Raw genomic sequence first — 15093 nt, forward strand, 5'->3', positions numbered from 1 at the left:
TCAATCAAAAAGCCAATCATGTGATTGAGGGGAATTTGCTTTTAACATGTTTTAAACAGATAAAAGCTCTAGTTATGAAGACCTTCTCTTTCGATGAATGTCCACAAATGTGTTCACAAGCCTTCAATGTCCCTAAATAGCTATCAAATATATTTATTTTGTTGATTTTATGAGGACTTTTTTTCAGTAAGCTGTAGGCACCCTATGTGCCTTTTCGTTTTCCACTGTTACTTCCAGGCCTGGGAGCAGGTGCTATCTTACCCTATCATAACCCAAAATAACAGGTTATATTACTCTGTTATTTATGTTTCTGTTGTCATTTGAGTATGCGTAAATGAACAATGTATAGCTTTATTTTAATTTTAAATATGTTAAAACTATCAGGTCAATCTCATGGACTATCTATACATTTGACTTGAGTGGTTACATGTCTCTGGCTTATACCTCCTCAGTGCAGGCATAAGGGTTCAACACCCTGCGTTGAGTCAACAGATAATGCAATGATAAGTGTCTGAACTTGGGCAATGCCTGGGGTCTATGTAAACAACCATTGTTTGCCTCAGCTGTCTCTAAGAACTGTCTTTAAAAAGATGAAAACCTCCCATCCACACGGCTTGGAGAACAAAAGAGACAATGCCCTGACATTTGGCCAAACCCTTTTGTCTAAATCCCCTCATTTGGTCTTGTCAAGATAGGACAGACCGACTGAGCTGTCGTGAACCCAAATGAGAGCTATTTGGGATTCTGCTCTGAGCATTCCGAGGCCCTGAGGTGTACTTTGCTTGAAGACATGCCCAGGAAATGCCCAGCAAAATCAGCCAACAGTGGGTAGAACTACACACATTCACATATTTTAAAGGATATGCCATGGACATAAAACGAACCCACGTCCGTCAATCTTTTTCTATGTCTACCTCAGGGTTAATAAGCACAAAAAGACTCCCTCGAGTTGCCCGTTAATGCTTTATTGGAATAAAGATATCTTTGCTTCCTCTGACCATGTTTTAAATCATCCAATTATCTTGGTTTAGTCAGACAGGGTTTACCATCTGTAAATGTATAGACAGAAAGTAAAACAATAATTACAACGCTGTCTGGCAACTAATGAATCATTGCAGAAATATGTAAGTTAGTCAAGCAATAAAAAAGATTCAATGTTGCCTTATTTGTCAAAAGGCAGGTCAAATGTCTTTCTCTTTCAGTATGTCTTCATTCCTGTTCTCATTCTGACATCATATGATTGCATGGCTTACCATGTTGAGTACTCCCAACAGCACATATTTTTGTGAATAAGGTGTGCTTGTCCAGGGCTACAATAAACATTTGTAATGTAGGGGGTACTCAAGGACTGGAGTTGGGAAACACTGGCTTATGATACTGACTTGAATCTTTTTATTGGAGCGGGATCAATTTAAGTTCAATCTCAACTTTTGCTTTATCCTAGCAACATTGTCCCAGCGCAAGCCAAATATTCTGAAATAAAATGTACTCAATTTCATTAATTAATTTCAAACAGGGTTCATTCTCAGAATGTTAGGTCTTAGTCTTTACAGATTTGAATGTACAGCTGGTAACACTTCAGTATAGGAATGACATTAAGCCACTGATTTGCAATATAAGTAGCATATTCATGGTTTCCTTATTCACACAAGTAGAAAATAAAACAGTGAATAAAGGCTTGATGAATAGCTTATAGCACACAAAGACCTAACTAGCTACTTATTTATACACTTTTAAACGGCATATTAGTGACCACTATGTGATTCATATGCTTAAATATGACCCTACAATCTACTGAATGAGGAGATACAACAAATTCAGATGATGTCAGTAAAAACTAAACAAAGGGTACCATCTATTGATTGTCCTGGTCACAGAAGCACCTGTCTGCTTGTACCCTCTGCTTACAGGGAGACCTGTATTTGTGTGCTGGGTGCTGCAGAGCGACAGTAGGGTCAGCTGCAGCACTTACACAGGGGGATGAAGGGGAGGGCCAACTGGAGCTAATTGATCCCCCACCATGAAGTCCACCAATTATACTTCTGTGTTTCCCCGGAGGAGACAGGGGATGGTCGGGGTCAGACCACTTTTATGTTTTGATTTAAAGCAGGCCAATTAAAGGCAATCAAATCATAAAGGGGTTGCCAAACACGACGGTTTCGGTTTCACGTGTCTGAATCAGCCTGACTAGGAGGGCAACACTGACTGGCCTGATTTCCGATTCCACTTGCCCCTGACACCGATCTATTTCTCAAGTAGGAAATGTTATAAGGATAGTAGGGCTTGAGATAAGTGCACATAAGTCAAAACTATGAATTAATCTTGGACTGCATAGGACGTTCTGATTTCTGCTCAAGTTTGAGCCAGAATTGCGGACTACAGATCCTACTCTTATGCTATTATAATGCCATAGGCTATTCAGGATAGGGCCCTGAGTAAAATATAAGAGAGTTTGGGGTAGAATTGCCTTTCAAGTCCTTCAATCCAGGAAATTACAAATGACACATTTTCGTATTGACCAAGTTGAAACACAACAGACCCCAACTCTGATATTAAAAAGTCCAGTCATAGCATGATACATACCAGGAACTTATCGGGATCGGCCCCTCCGGCTTGGCCCACGAACACCCCGGCTCCGGCCTCCAGCGCCATCTCATCCGGGGACCTCTCGAAGCGTACCACCTGGGGTTGGTCGTCGCAGTTGATGTAGAAGGTGACCTTGTCGTCCAGCACGGAGATGGAGAAGCGGTTCCACTGGTCGGCCAGGTTGTGCACGGGGAAGGTGGCCGCCACGTACGACACCTGCGAGTCGGGCTCCGTGTAGTAGAAGATGACATTCTGCTTGTTCGCTTTGACCGGCGACAGCTTGACGCCCACATACATGATCTTCTGCGAGGCGTCTGTGACCGAAAAGATGACTCCACCCTTGGTGGACTGGGGCTTCAGGTTGAAGAGGAGGGAGAAGTCCCGGTAGAAGGGGCTGGGAAGATGGGCAAGTGCCAACTGGCCCGTGTTGGCGTCGGGACCGAAGACGTAGCCGGGGCTGTTGTCGGGACCATAGATCTTGGTGATCTCGTCTGGGGGAGGGTCCCCGATCAGTTGCAGGAGGGAGACACCGATCTCATCTACGGTAGAGAAACAGGAAGTTAGTACACAGCACACAGGAAACGGCGATGACGGGGTGGGCTGCATGGCGAGATTGGGTTAGCGTGCTCTATTAGTGTGTTGGGGTTTGACACAGTGGGTTTTGGCCTGCGAGGTAAAAGCAGACCGCCAACACTTTCTTTGTAGTGTTTCGTGAGGTTTTTTGGGAGGGAAGGGGGCAGCAATGTTAATGAACCCAGTGTCCAGAGTCACTTGAAGATCTGCATTAATGTAATGATATTTCAATGATTCCTGGTCTAACATTTAAGAGAAATATGACCTGACATGGGAAACTTCCTTGGACTTGTAAAACATCTATCACAACTTCAAGATAAATTGTGCATTGCATATCAACTTGTCAATCAACTTAGATATCAGGGAAACATTACAAACAAATACATTATATGGCTGAAGTTAATTGCAACTGACACACAGCCAAACAAACCACTGTGCTAATATACTTTGCAAAGCTACAGTAAACAATGACCTTTTGCTCTTAACTTTTGAAAGCCAACCCTATATGTGAGTATTTATCAAAGGACCCAATTCAAACAAGCCAACTCCTATTGCCTGCCTTCAAATAATGGAGTGGGTTATAAAAACTGATAGCAACTATGACATCCCCCAAAAGCATCCCCCCAAAAGCACTTCTCCTGGGACCTACAAGAATCTAGATCCCTTCAACAGATGGAGTTATTTTAGCCCAAAGCCCCTTGTGAATGCATGCCGACATGACATTCTTCCCTCACTGACATTGGATAAGGGGAACTCCATGCTAACCAGTCTAAGATTGGTTTTAACATGGGGTCAGTTAAGGACAGGCAGGCACCACACGCAAAAATGTCATTTTTGCAGCTACTTATCAATTTTGACAATTTGGGGGTATTTTGGTCCATTTAAAATAAACATTTCAAAAAGTAGATGCAAATGTATATTTTTGTTAGTTTATCATACTAGCATTATCAAAATGTCATGAATTGTAACCACTTTTAAATAGACATCCATCCATAATTTCAAAGCTCACTTCATTGAATCACATAATATAAAAGTCCTCATAGATAATGTTACAAAGCAGAATATATGTAGTAACTGACTTTGAAGAGATGGTGATAGGGTCTAAATAGTTGTTTGGCATTTGGTAGTCTAATTTCAGTGTACTTTTCCCGAAAGTCAGACTCTTCCTGCATGCCAACACATTTTTCTCAGCCTCTCAGAAGCATCTGCATTCATCACAATTTGTTTGGTTATCTTGAAAAATTCTTCAGACTTATACATGGGGAATTGTTGATATGTTGTCAAAAAAATTGTAGATGACATTTTCCTCAAAAGTATTTACAGATATTATGAAATAAATATTTATCCACAATCTGCTGTGTGTAAGTCCAGAGTGTTTTAACAAAATGAAACAAAAAAATGTAGGCTGACTTCATACAATGTCCAGAAAAAATGATTTGTGTTACATGCAAACACAGTATGTGCATATTTAATGAATTCACATATTTAAAATAAAAATGCTCTTAGGGTGTGGTGCCGCTTATTCCTATAATTCCCAGTGTTACATAACACTAATATGTGAGAAAAATATTTTAGTGAGCAAATGTTTCATTTTGTCCTTATAGGTTGGTAGCAACATGTGAAAATCGTTGCGGTAATCTGTTGCAGCTCAAGTCGACTACAAAGCCCACAATGCAATGCTCTCTCTATGGGCTGGCTGGACGAAGCTACAATAATACTAAAGTCAATATCAGCATGTGAAATAGCTATTTAGCTGTAAAATCGCCAAACAAACTGCTCCATCAATATAGGAGTCTACAATCTCATCATGTTCAACCAGCATATCGATGTGAGTCGAGTCTGACATTCGAACGGCACTATGCAATGCACTGAAGAGGCAGACAAATAGGAGAAATGTGTTAGTCCCTCTGTTAAATTACAAATTCCTTGAGGTTGGAATATCGCAAAAGCATGATCAATGGCTCATTCGAGAGAAGACAACCTCCCATGTTATGACATCAGCCAGTATTGAAATCTGACATGTATGATAGACGTTTTCGCGATATAAAAGTCATACTCCTGTTAACTTCCAGTGTAGTGAGAGAGGCTTTATATTATTTAACTAGGCAAGTCAGTTAAGAACAAATTCTTATTTTACAAAGACGGCCTACCCCGGCCAAACCCTCCCCTAATAACCCGGAAGACGCTGGGCCAATTGTGCGCCGCCCTATGGGACACCCGATCACGGCCGGTTGTGATACAGCCCGGGATCGAACCAGGGTCTGTAGTGATGCCTCTAGCACCAAAAAGCAGTGCCTTAGACCGCTGCACCACTCGGGAGTCTTAAATGCTATGTCATACCGGCCAAATGTATGTATGCTTGAACGGGAATAGCTCAGATACAGATGAAATCATGAAATGACCCAGGTAATCGACAGAACATCGCTGAGAGATGCGCAAAATGGGTGAATCATTACTTTAAGTGGCCCCATACTTCTTTTGATTTCAAACGACAGCATTTCAAATAGATCCAAGGGGGATATGACTGTCTGTATGCAATATTGCAAGGCACAAAGTGTACGACCAGTGTCTGTGGACCTTTTTCGTTGTCTGTATACATTTGAAGTGACTAGGATCTTACAAGATCGTTAACAAAATTTCACACAGCTGAACAGAAAACGGGAAATCTGATTGAATAGACTTTGTAAGCTTTTTCTAACAAGTGCCTCCGACTGCTTTTTTCCTTTGTGTTTTGAAATTTGAATCGCTTCTCACGCAATCATGTTTTGGAAAAAAAGTTAATCTAAAAAAGGGAGGATGGTCATCCTTGATTGTACCTCAATTGAAAACAGAGTTAATTAACACTGTATGTTTCAGTTAGATCAGATGCACTAAATACTGAAAACACTTCCTAAGACCATTGAGATATTATCACCCAGATTCTTGTTCCAGGGGTATACTGTAGATGTACATGTAAACCGAATGCTTATGATACTCATCACAACATATAGTTATGATCACAAGATTATCACAAAGAAACACACAGTACCAGTCAAAAGTGTGGACACACCTACTCATTCAAGGGTTTTTCTTTATTTTTTACTATTTTCTACATTGTAGAATAATAGTGAATACATCAAAGATACACGTCTTAAAGTAATGATGGACTGTCATTTTTCTTTACGTATTTGAGGTGTTCTTGTTTAAACTGTTTAAACTGTTCTGCCTTATTATTATTGGACCATGCTGGTCATTTATGAACATTTGAACATCTTGGCCATGTTCTGTTATAATCTCCACCCGGCACAGCCAGAAGAGGACTGGCCACCCCACATAGCCTGGTTCCTCTCTAGGTTTCTTCCTAGGTTTTGGCCTTTCTAGGGAGTTTTTCCTAGCCACCGTGCTTCTACACCTGCATTGCTTGCTGTTTGGGGTTTTAGGCTGGGTTTCTGTACAACACTTTGAGATATCAGCTGATGTACGAAGGGCTATATAAATAAATTTGATTTGATTTGATGATTTGATTTGATAATATGGACTTGGTCTTTTACCAAATAGGGATAACTTCTGTATACCTCCCTACCTTGTCACAACACAACTGATTGGCTCAAACGCATTAAGGAGGAATTAAATTCCACAAATGGACTTTTAACAAGGCATACCTGTTAATTGAAATGCATTCCAGGTAAATACCTCATGAAGCTGGTTGAGACAATGCCAAAAGTGTGCAAAGCTGTCATCAAGGCAACAGTGGCTATTTTGAAGAATCTCAAATATAAAATATATTTTGACTTGTTTAACACTTTTTGGGTTACTACATGATTCCATATGTGTTATTTCATAGTTATGTCTTCACTGTTATTCTACAATGTAGAAAATAGTAAAATAAAGAAAAACCCTTGAATGAGTAGGTACGACAAAACTTTTGACCGGTACTGTAAGTCGAAGATTTTTCAGGCTGTAGTTTTGTAAGTAGAAGAATATAATCATGCACTGCATACTCTGCATGAGGATAAATTATGCATAAGAAATTAATTCCATAAAAAAAAATACAAAATAATGATACATTTCTCAAATTCCATCAATTCCTGGATTTAACTGAATGGAATCAGTGAATTAATTCATTTTATGGAATTTATTTTAAAGAATTCCTGACTTCTATTTTAACACCTTTCAGCACACACACAACAGTTCCCCTTTAATTCGGTGACATCTGTTAAATGCCATCATGTCAGTGCAACAGGAAACCTACAGCTGTGTTCCCCAAATATCTGTGCTCCCTCTTCCGTCACCCTGGGTGAATGGTATGGGATCAGTGTATAATAATGGGGGAAGTTTTGGAAAGAAACAGAACACAAAGACGTGTGTGTCCTCTCGACCTCAAATCCGCATCTTGTGATTTGTAGTGAGAAAATGCACCTCTATCGCACGGTGATAAGCAAATAACCTTGCACAAGTTGTCCTATCTCATCATAATTCTAATTCAAAATATAAATCAATACATCTTTATAAATATTGCATTTATGGGAGATAAAAATCTTATCAGTCAAGGATAAAGAAGACACTTCAAATGGGAAGTAATGCAAAACAAATGTTTTTTTCTACAAAACCTCTACAAGTTTGTTTGATCATCTTTGAGCATCAGCTGATATGTTTTTCCTCCTTTACAAAACATTCTTTGAGAACCTTCAGATGACAGATAAACAAGTTCTATGAGTCATTACACAAGGTTCAAAGTCCTCCTGGGGATCTATGAGAAGTGTAGGCCATTAGGGCCTGCAGGTGGTTAGGTTGAAAGGTAAAATATATGAGGTAATCTACTTAACCCAATGCCAAAGCTACGGAAGAGCACTCCTATAAACATAATTAAAAAAAGGAAATAACATTGGGTCCTTCCTGTGTCTCGCTTATTGCATTGCCAATCTATCAGTGTGAGAGAGATTAGAACATCATTTGACAGAACTGAAGAAAAAGCCAAACAACTCTCAAGTGGGTCATGTTCTGTTTTCCAACACAGCTAGACACTAATGTGCGCATACCAACACTATAATGTTGGAATTGAAAGTTCAACATGCATAATACTGTATATGTGACTCGTTTCAGGAAACTAGGCATATGTCACACGTCACTACTTTACAGGACAGGCAGAAATGCCTTCTAGAACAACTGTCATCTGCCTTAATACAAAACTTGTATGCCATCTGTAAATAGGAATACAATAGTTAAATCATGAGCCTAGTTGGTTTAGCAACAGAAAAAGAGCATCCTTCCCGCAAGTCATGATTGGCTGAAATAATGAGTGGGCGGAACATGCCGAGAGATGAGTTCAGAACGGTCTGCCATGTAGCGCGCTACTGTCTATTTGAGTTGGTCAGTACGTGTAGGTAATCCTGTCTAACGAGTTTAAAAAATATATATATATATATATTGCGTAGAAGAACTGCATAAGTGTTGCTCTCCACTTTCTGTTGGATTGAATTTTGTAATCAGTGGAATTTGAGTATGACAGCTAAGGAGATGGAGAAAACACCTGTCTCCGGATTACATCTTCAAACTAAGGGCAACCATGGCATCATTGACAGAGGGAGAAGCAGCCATCCATGTATAACGGGTAAGAAAGTCTAGCTAGCAACATTTTAAGACATTACACATTTCTAATTTTGTTAGAAAGTCATTTCATTTCAAATTAAAGTGTACTGTTAGCTAGCTAGCTAGCTAACATTAGCTGGTTTGCTTGCTAGGTGTATATTATTCGTATCTCAGAGCCATTTGCTTTGCTAGTTATAGCCTGATGTTAGCTAGCTAACATTAAACCTGGTTGGTTAGCTACCTGCAGATTCATGCAGGGTAGTAACGTCATGAGTTGGGAATATGGTTTATTGTTTAGCTACCTACAGTGGGGCAAAAAAGTATTTAGTCAGCCACCAATTGTGCAAGTTCTCCCACTTAAAAATATCAGAGAGGCCTGCAATTTTTATCATATGTACACTTCAACTATGACAGACAAAATGAGAAGAAAAAAAACACAAAATCTCATTGTAGGATTTTTATGAATTTATTTGCAAATTATGGTGGAAAATAAGTATTTGGTCAATAACAAAAGTTTATCTCAACACTTTGTTATATACCCTTTGTTGGCAATGACAGAGGTCAAACATTTTCTGTAAGTCTTTTACAAGGTTTTCACACACTGTTGCTGGTATTTTGGCCCATTCCTCCATGCAGATCTTCTCTGGAGCAGTGATGTTTTGGGTCTGTTGCTGGGCAACACGGACTTTCAACTCCCTCCAAAGATTTTCTATGGGGTTGAGATCTGGAGACTGGCTAGGCCACTCCAGGTCCTTGAAATGCTTCTTACGAAGCCACTCCTTCGTTGCCCGGGCGGTGTGTTTGGGATCATTGTCATGCTGAAAGACCCAGCCATGTTTCATATTCAATGCGCTTGCTAATGGAAGGAGATTTTCACTCAAAATCTCATGATACATGACCCCATTCATTCTTTCCTTTACACGGATCAGTCGTCCTGGTCCCTTTGCAGAAAAACAGCCCCAAAGCATGATGTTCACTGCTTCACAGTAGGTATGGTGTTCTTTGGATGCAACTCAGCATTCTTTGTCCTCCAAACACGACGAGTTGAGTTTTTACCAAAAAGTTCCAATTAGGTTTCATCTAACCATATGACATTCTCCCAATCATCCAAATTCTCTCTAGCAAACTTCAGACGGCCCAGGACATGTACTGGCTTAAGCAGGGGGACACGTCTGGCACTGCAGGATTTGAGTCCCTGGCGGCGTAGTGTGTTACAGATGGTAGGCTTTGTTACTTTGGTCCCAGCTCTGTGCAGGTCATTCACTAGGTTCCCCCGTGTGGTTCTGGGATTTTTGCTCACCGTTCTTGTGATCATTTTGACCCCACAGGGTGAGATCTTGCGTGGAGCCCCAGATTGAGGGAGATTATAAGTGGTCTTGTATGTCTTCCATTTCCTGATAATTGCTCCCACAGTTGATTTCTTCAAACCAAGCTGCTTACCTATTGCAGATTCAGTCTTCCCAGCCTGGTGCAGGTCTACAATTTTGTTTCTGGTGTCCTTTGAGAGCTCTTTGGTCTTGGCCATAGTGGAGTTTGGAGTGTGACTGTTTGAGATTGTGGACAGGTGACTTTTATACTGATAACAAGTTCAAACATATGCCATTAATACAGGTGACAAGTGGAGGACAGATGAGCCTCTTAAAGAAGCAGTTACAGGTCTGTGAGAGCCATAAATCTTGCTTGTTTGTAGGTGACCAAATACTTATTTTCCACCATAATTTGCAAATAAATTCATTAAAAATCCTTCAATAAGATTTTGTGGATTTTTTTCTAATTTTGTCTGTCATAGTTGAAGTGTACCTATGATGAAAATTACAGGCCTCTCTCATCTTTTTAAGTGGGAAAACTTGCACAATTGGTGGCTGGCTAAATACTTTTTTGCCCCACTGTACATGTCTTAATAAAATACTCCACTATGCAAGTAACCATTTCAATAGAATATTTATGATGTCACTGAGACAACAGTTGATAGATGTAGCTGGTAAATTCATTATTCTGCGCTTTGGCACACTCAACGAAAGAGAAATCGGAAATCGGATTAGATAGCCAGAGCGCAGAATAACGGACACATCTACGAATGCTCAACACCCATTGAATATGGCCGGTGCCAGTAAATGTCGGCAAAAAAACGTAAATTGTTGCCAGCAGCACAGTTGCAGTCAACAATGTTCTGGATAACATAAAAACAACCTAACCAGCTCTACTAGGGCAGAGGAAAATAGTCAGAGTGAGCTATTCTCTTAACAAGCTAGCCAACGTTAGCCAGTTAGATTGGGTGCTTGACTGCTGTTGTTAGGACAGAACGCGCGGATCAACCCTTAAAGAGATGGGTGGGGCTAAAGCTTAAGAGGGTGTAAACAATGCTGAATGGGTGTAGACAAAGAAGAGCTCTCAGTAGGTGTACCAAAACATTCAAAGGCCATTTTCTCAAAAGTGAGGTGACACGTTTATCAACTTTCAATGCGGAATTACTTTCCTATTGTTCCTCAACTGAAGTGTAGGACGTACCATTTTCTAGCTCTGGGTCTCTACTTTCATCCAATGTAAAATACACAATTTCAAATTTTGCTACATAAGAATTAAGCAGACATATGACCCTAAACAGGACTAGGGATTTGTTGCTGCAAGTGAGGGGCCCACTCAAATAACCAGAGGGAGTTGTGGGTTCATGACTGTTGAACAGAAAACAATAAATCGTAATTCGCACTGCCCTACAAGATGTTAGTCAGGACAAAGTGAGAATGACAGCTCGAGGGGCCACAGATGGACGGGCAGGCCTGCACTTGCAGGTCGACACAGGAACCCTCCTAACTCTCTCTTTCAGTTCTCAATGGTAAAAAGTCTGGTGGGGAGTGGGCCGGCAAATGGAGGCTTGCTGGCATCAAGGTCCTAGTCATAATTTCCTGCGCTTGTGCAAGGCACCACTTAACCCCTAAACGTCTGCAGGGGTGTTGCACTTTGGCTGACACGTGGGGGTGTCTCAGGGTTTTTGGGATAAAACAAAAAGACAATAGACAAACAGAGCCTAGTCCCTCAGTCTGCGATCATAACGTTCCATCTGGAGGGAAAGTTTGCCTCCTCTCCACCTTCTTAATGCCCTTACCTCATTCTCCTATGATACGGTCGGTCATCTGATCTTTCGATGTGCCTTGCCAATCCTACGGCACGAGTCCTAATTTTCCTGGAACTGTGTGCTCCTACAGCATTCTGAGTTTTCCAAACACAAGCCCCCTCATTATGGAACAGTTCACCTATTATGCCGACCAGATCTAGTTTCACCCACAGGCATGGCCATAAACAATATCAAGGGAGACTCAGTTGATATCTTAGGCACATATCTGACAGTTCATGGCAATGTGTGCTGCGGAGTGACAAGCATCCATCGTGTGGTTCTTTCCATAGTCCCTAAAATGACCTATGTTGCTCACCATACTGACATAAGTTGGGAGATGTTGACGTGCCTATTAAACAATGTAGAATCAATCACTCGTCAAAAACAACGGCAAAGTGTCTCGCAACACAACAAGAAACGGAAGCCAATTGAATTACCGGCTTTATGATTTATGATTGTAAGGCTTTGCCCTTCAAACGTAAAGCTAAAGGAATGCCTTTGCTGATGTCGGTGAATGCACCCGTATTGTGTCGTCTAAAAGGCAGTGAGTCATTTGAAATGATGAAAAAAAATTGGTCTGTGTGCAGGGGTTGGGCGATATGGCCCAAATATCATATCACAATATGTTTCACATTTTTGACGGTCTTTGGTGGTCTTTTATGTTTTTTAATAATAAAAGTTTTACATTTGCTCTATGAGTTGTGCATGACCCTAGAGTGGCAACACATACATTCTACGTGATTTTAAATGGGGATTTCTCAATTCAGGTTGTCTTATTCTGTTCAAAGAAACTTCAAAACAAAAGTTTATATAATTTGAGCCAATTTACACACTGCCACATAGGGCTGCGCGATATGGGTAAAGAAATCTAGGACTTATTTTTAACAAAATATTGCAATTGCGATATAGATCAAAACTAGCCTAGGCAGCCGATAGTGGCCTCTAGATCTGCACTATCGTCTAAGGTTGATGCGCATTCCCGGTAATACAGTCGTGTCACTTGTGGACTGGCTCGTATATTAAGTATCCTCCATTCAGGCTTAAAGGGCATTATTTTCCTCTTTAACTAGCTTTAACTGAATTTTCCACGTCCATTTTGGTATTTCCACACCACTTAGGACGTTGCACACCCTTGGCTGAATGCGGTGTGCAACATCCTAACTTGTCTGAAAATCCAAAAATGTTGGTGGAAAATCTGCTGGCTCGCAAATACAATGAATTAATGAGGAAAATTATCCCCTGAATGGAGGATGCTTTATGTATGAGCCGGTCCACGGGCGACACGAGTGTATTACCGGGAATGCACATCAATCCTAGATGATAGTGCAGATCTAGCGGCCACTATCGGCTGCCTAGGCTAGGTCAAAACACTTAGGTGAACTGTTGGATTCATGGAAATATAATGATTATTCAGAATGGAATAGTGGGCACTTTGAATACAGCGTTGTTTGACATGACACCAAATTAAAAAGCCAAGGAGGCATTCATAGAATTAGGAATTTGAATTCTAGTAGGATCTCTATGGAGGCGTTATTGTCACAGGGTAGGAACCAAAGTGTTGGTCAGTGTTTCCCAGGGGAGTCGGATCCTATCATCTTTGGCTACATTAAATGTCGTATCTTACTTCATGTCACTAAGCAGCGTCTATTCCTCTCTGATTTAGAAGATGCTGTTGCACAAACATGCTGATTTAAGCTTACACCAGCACAGGTATTAGGCTGCATTAGCTAGCTAAGTTTATCTGACTCAGTACATTTATTAGCTAGCTAGTTAGCTAGCCAGCGAGCTAACTAGCAATTAGTGACTAATGATTTATTTTAGCCACAATTTGCTATGAAAAGACAATTAGCCGTTTGTAGATGGTAACATATTGCACACAAACTAAGTGTAATTATATAACAGTTGCAATTTTATATTCAGAAGCAAAGTGGAAAGCAGCATCGTTGTCATCAACATATTGTTGCATCTGCTGCAATGATCATGCAAACTGAAGAGTGAACGGTCGGCAAACGATCTTGTGGCCGAGCAACAACAACTGCACTCCTTGGGTGACAGGGGGAGTTTGGTGAGAGAGACGGAGAGAGAAGACTCAAGTAGTGGGGTAAAGTATAAAAATGGAGTGCCGTATCACATTTAACAAACCAAAACATTGTACTAGGAGGTAAAGAAAAAAATGAAACGGGTCCATGCATCAATACCGGTATACTGCCCAGCCCTATAACATTAGTATTTTAACTAGGATCTCCATTCAACCCCCAGGAAAGCTTTTGTCATCCACTGACAGTTTAACAAGACTTGATATATGCCAATCAGGCAGAAAAAAAGTGCAGCTTCTGAAAGGGTCCTGTTGGGGTTGGTTCCTAAATTGTTGGGGAATAAGAGATTTGAAAATCTAGAGTTGAAATAAAATACGTAAACAATTACCATTCCAAAGGGATTTGTTTTTTGTACAGATATTTTTTTTCCTAATATTTCTCATATATAGTGGCACAAATGACAATTTAAAAAAACATAATAATGTAACCTTTATTTAACCAGGGGAAACCCATCGAGACCAGGGTCTCATTTACAAGGGTGCTCTGGAAAAAATGAATCAACATTTACAATTAAAACAAATCACATTCAAAAGCGACAGATAAAATTACAAATCAATCAAAATAAGTGCAGTTCTTCTTCACCCCATTCCTAATTAATGTCCCGAACTGACCCTTCGAGACCAGAGAGTCAAGCCTCAAAGTGGCCTGCAGGTCATTCAATGCTATAGGGGCACAATAACTAAAAACAATCTTCCCGGACTCGTGGAACCTCTAGAACCAGCCAGTCTTGAGAGCAAATCTGATGGTGGCTGGATTTCCAATTAAGAAGTGGTGAGGTAGTATGGGAGTGTCTGGAGAACTGCTTTATATACAAATATCAGCCAATGTTGGGCACTTCTGGTAGTCAGAGACTCCCAGCGAACAGAACTACTGTATATGAATGAAAATTGTCTCCTGTGATAAAAAATGCAGTAATAGACTGAATTTAAAGGTTTTAAAACAAAAGCTGATGCGTGCATGTAGATTATATCACCATAGACAAGTACTGGGAGGAGCGATGCTTTAACAATCTTCCTCCTGTTTTCAAAAGTAAGGCAGGATTTATTTGTATAAAGGAAACCAATCTTAATTACCAATCTTTCTCAGTTATTCAATGTGTGTTTTAAAATACAATTTTCATCAATCCAAATACCTAAATACTAATGAGGGATTGGCTTA

General features: G+C 40.3%; 1 protein-coding gene across 9 annotated transcripts in view; it reads right to left on the bottom strand.

Annotated features, from left to right (window-relative positions):
* The window catches only part of LOC110501280 (collagen alpha-1(XVIII) chain), a 177229-nt gene that overhangs the window by 69006 nt on the left and 93130 nt on the right, over positions 1-15093 (bottom strand). For all 9 annotated transcript variants that reach the window (XM_090215271.1, XM_090215270.1, XM_021578715.3 and 6 more), the window contains one exon: positions 2584-3125. In XM_090215271.1, coding sequence (XP_090071397.1) covers positions 2584-3125 — 542 coding nt within the window. The remainder of the gene's footprint in view (positions 1-2583; positions 3126-15093) is intronic.

This window comes from Oncorhynchus mykiss, chromosome 22, assembly GCF_057628025.1.
Source record: "Oncorhynchus mykiss isolate SJ-2025 chromosome 22, ASM5762802v1, whole genome shotgun sequence".
Lineage (NCBI taxonomy): Eukaryota > Metazoa > Chordata > Actinopteri > Salmoniformes > Salmonidae > Oncorhynchus > Oncorhynchus mykiss.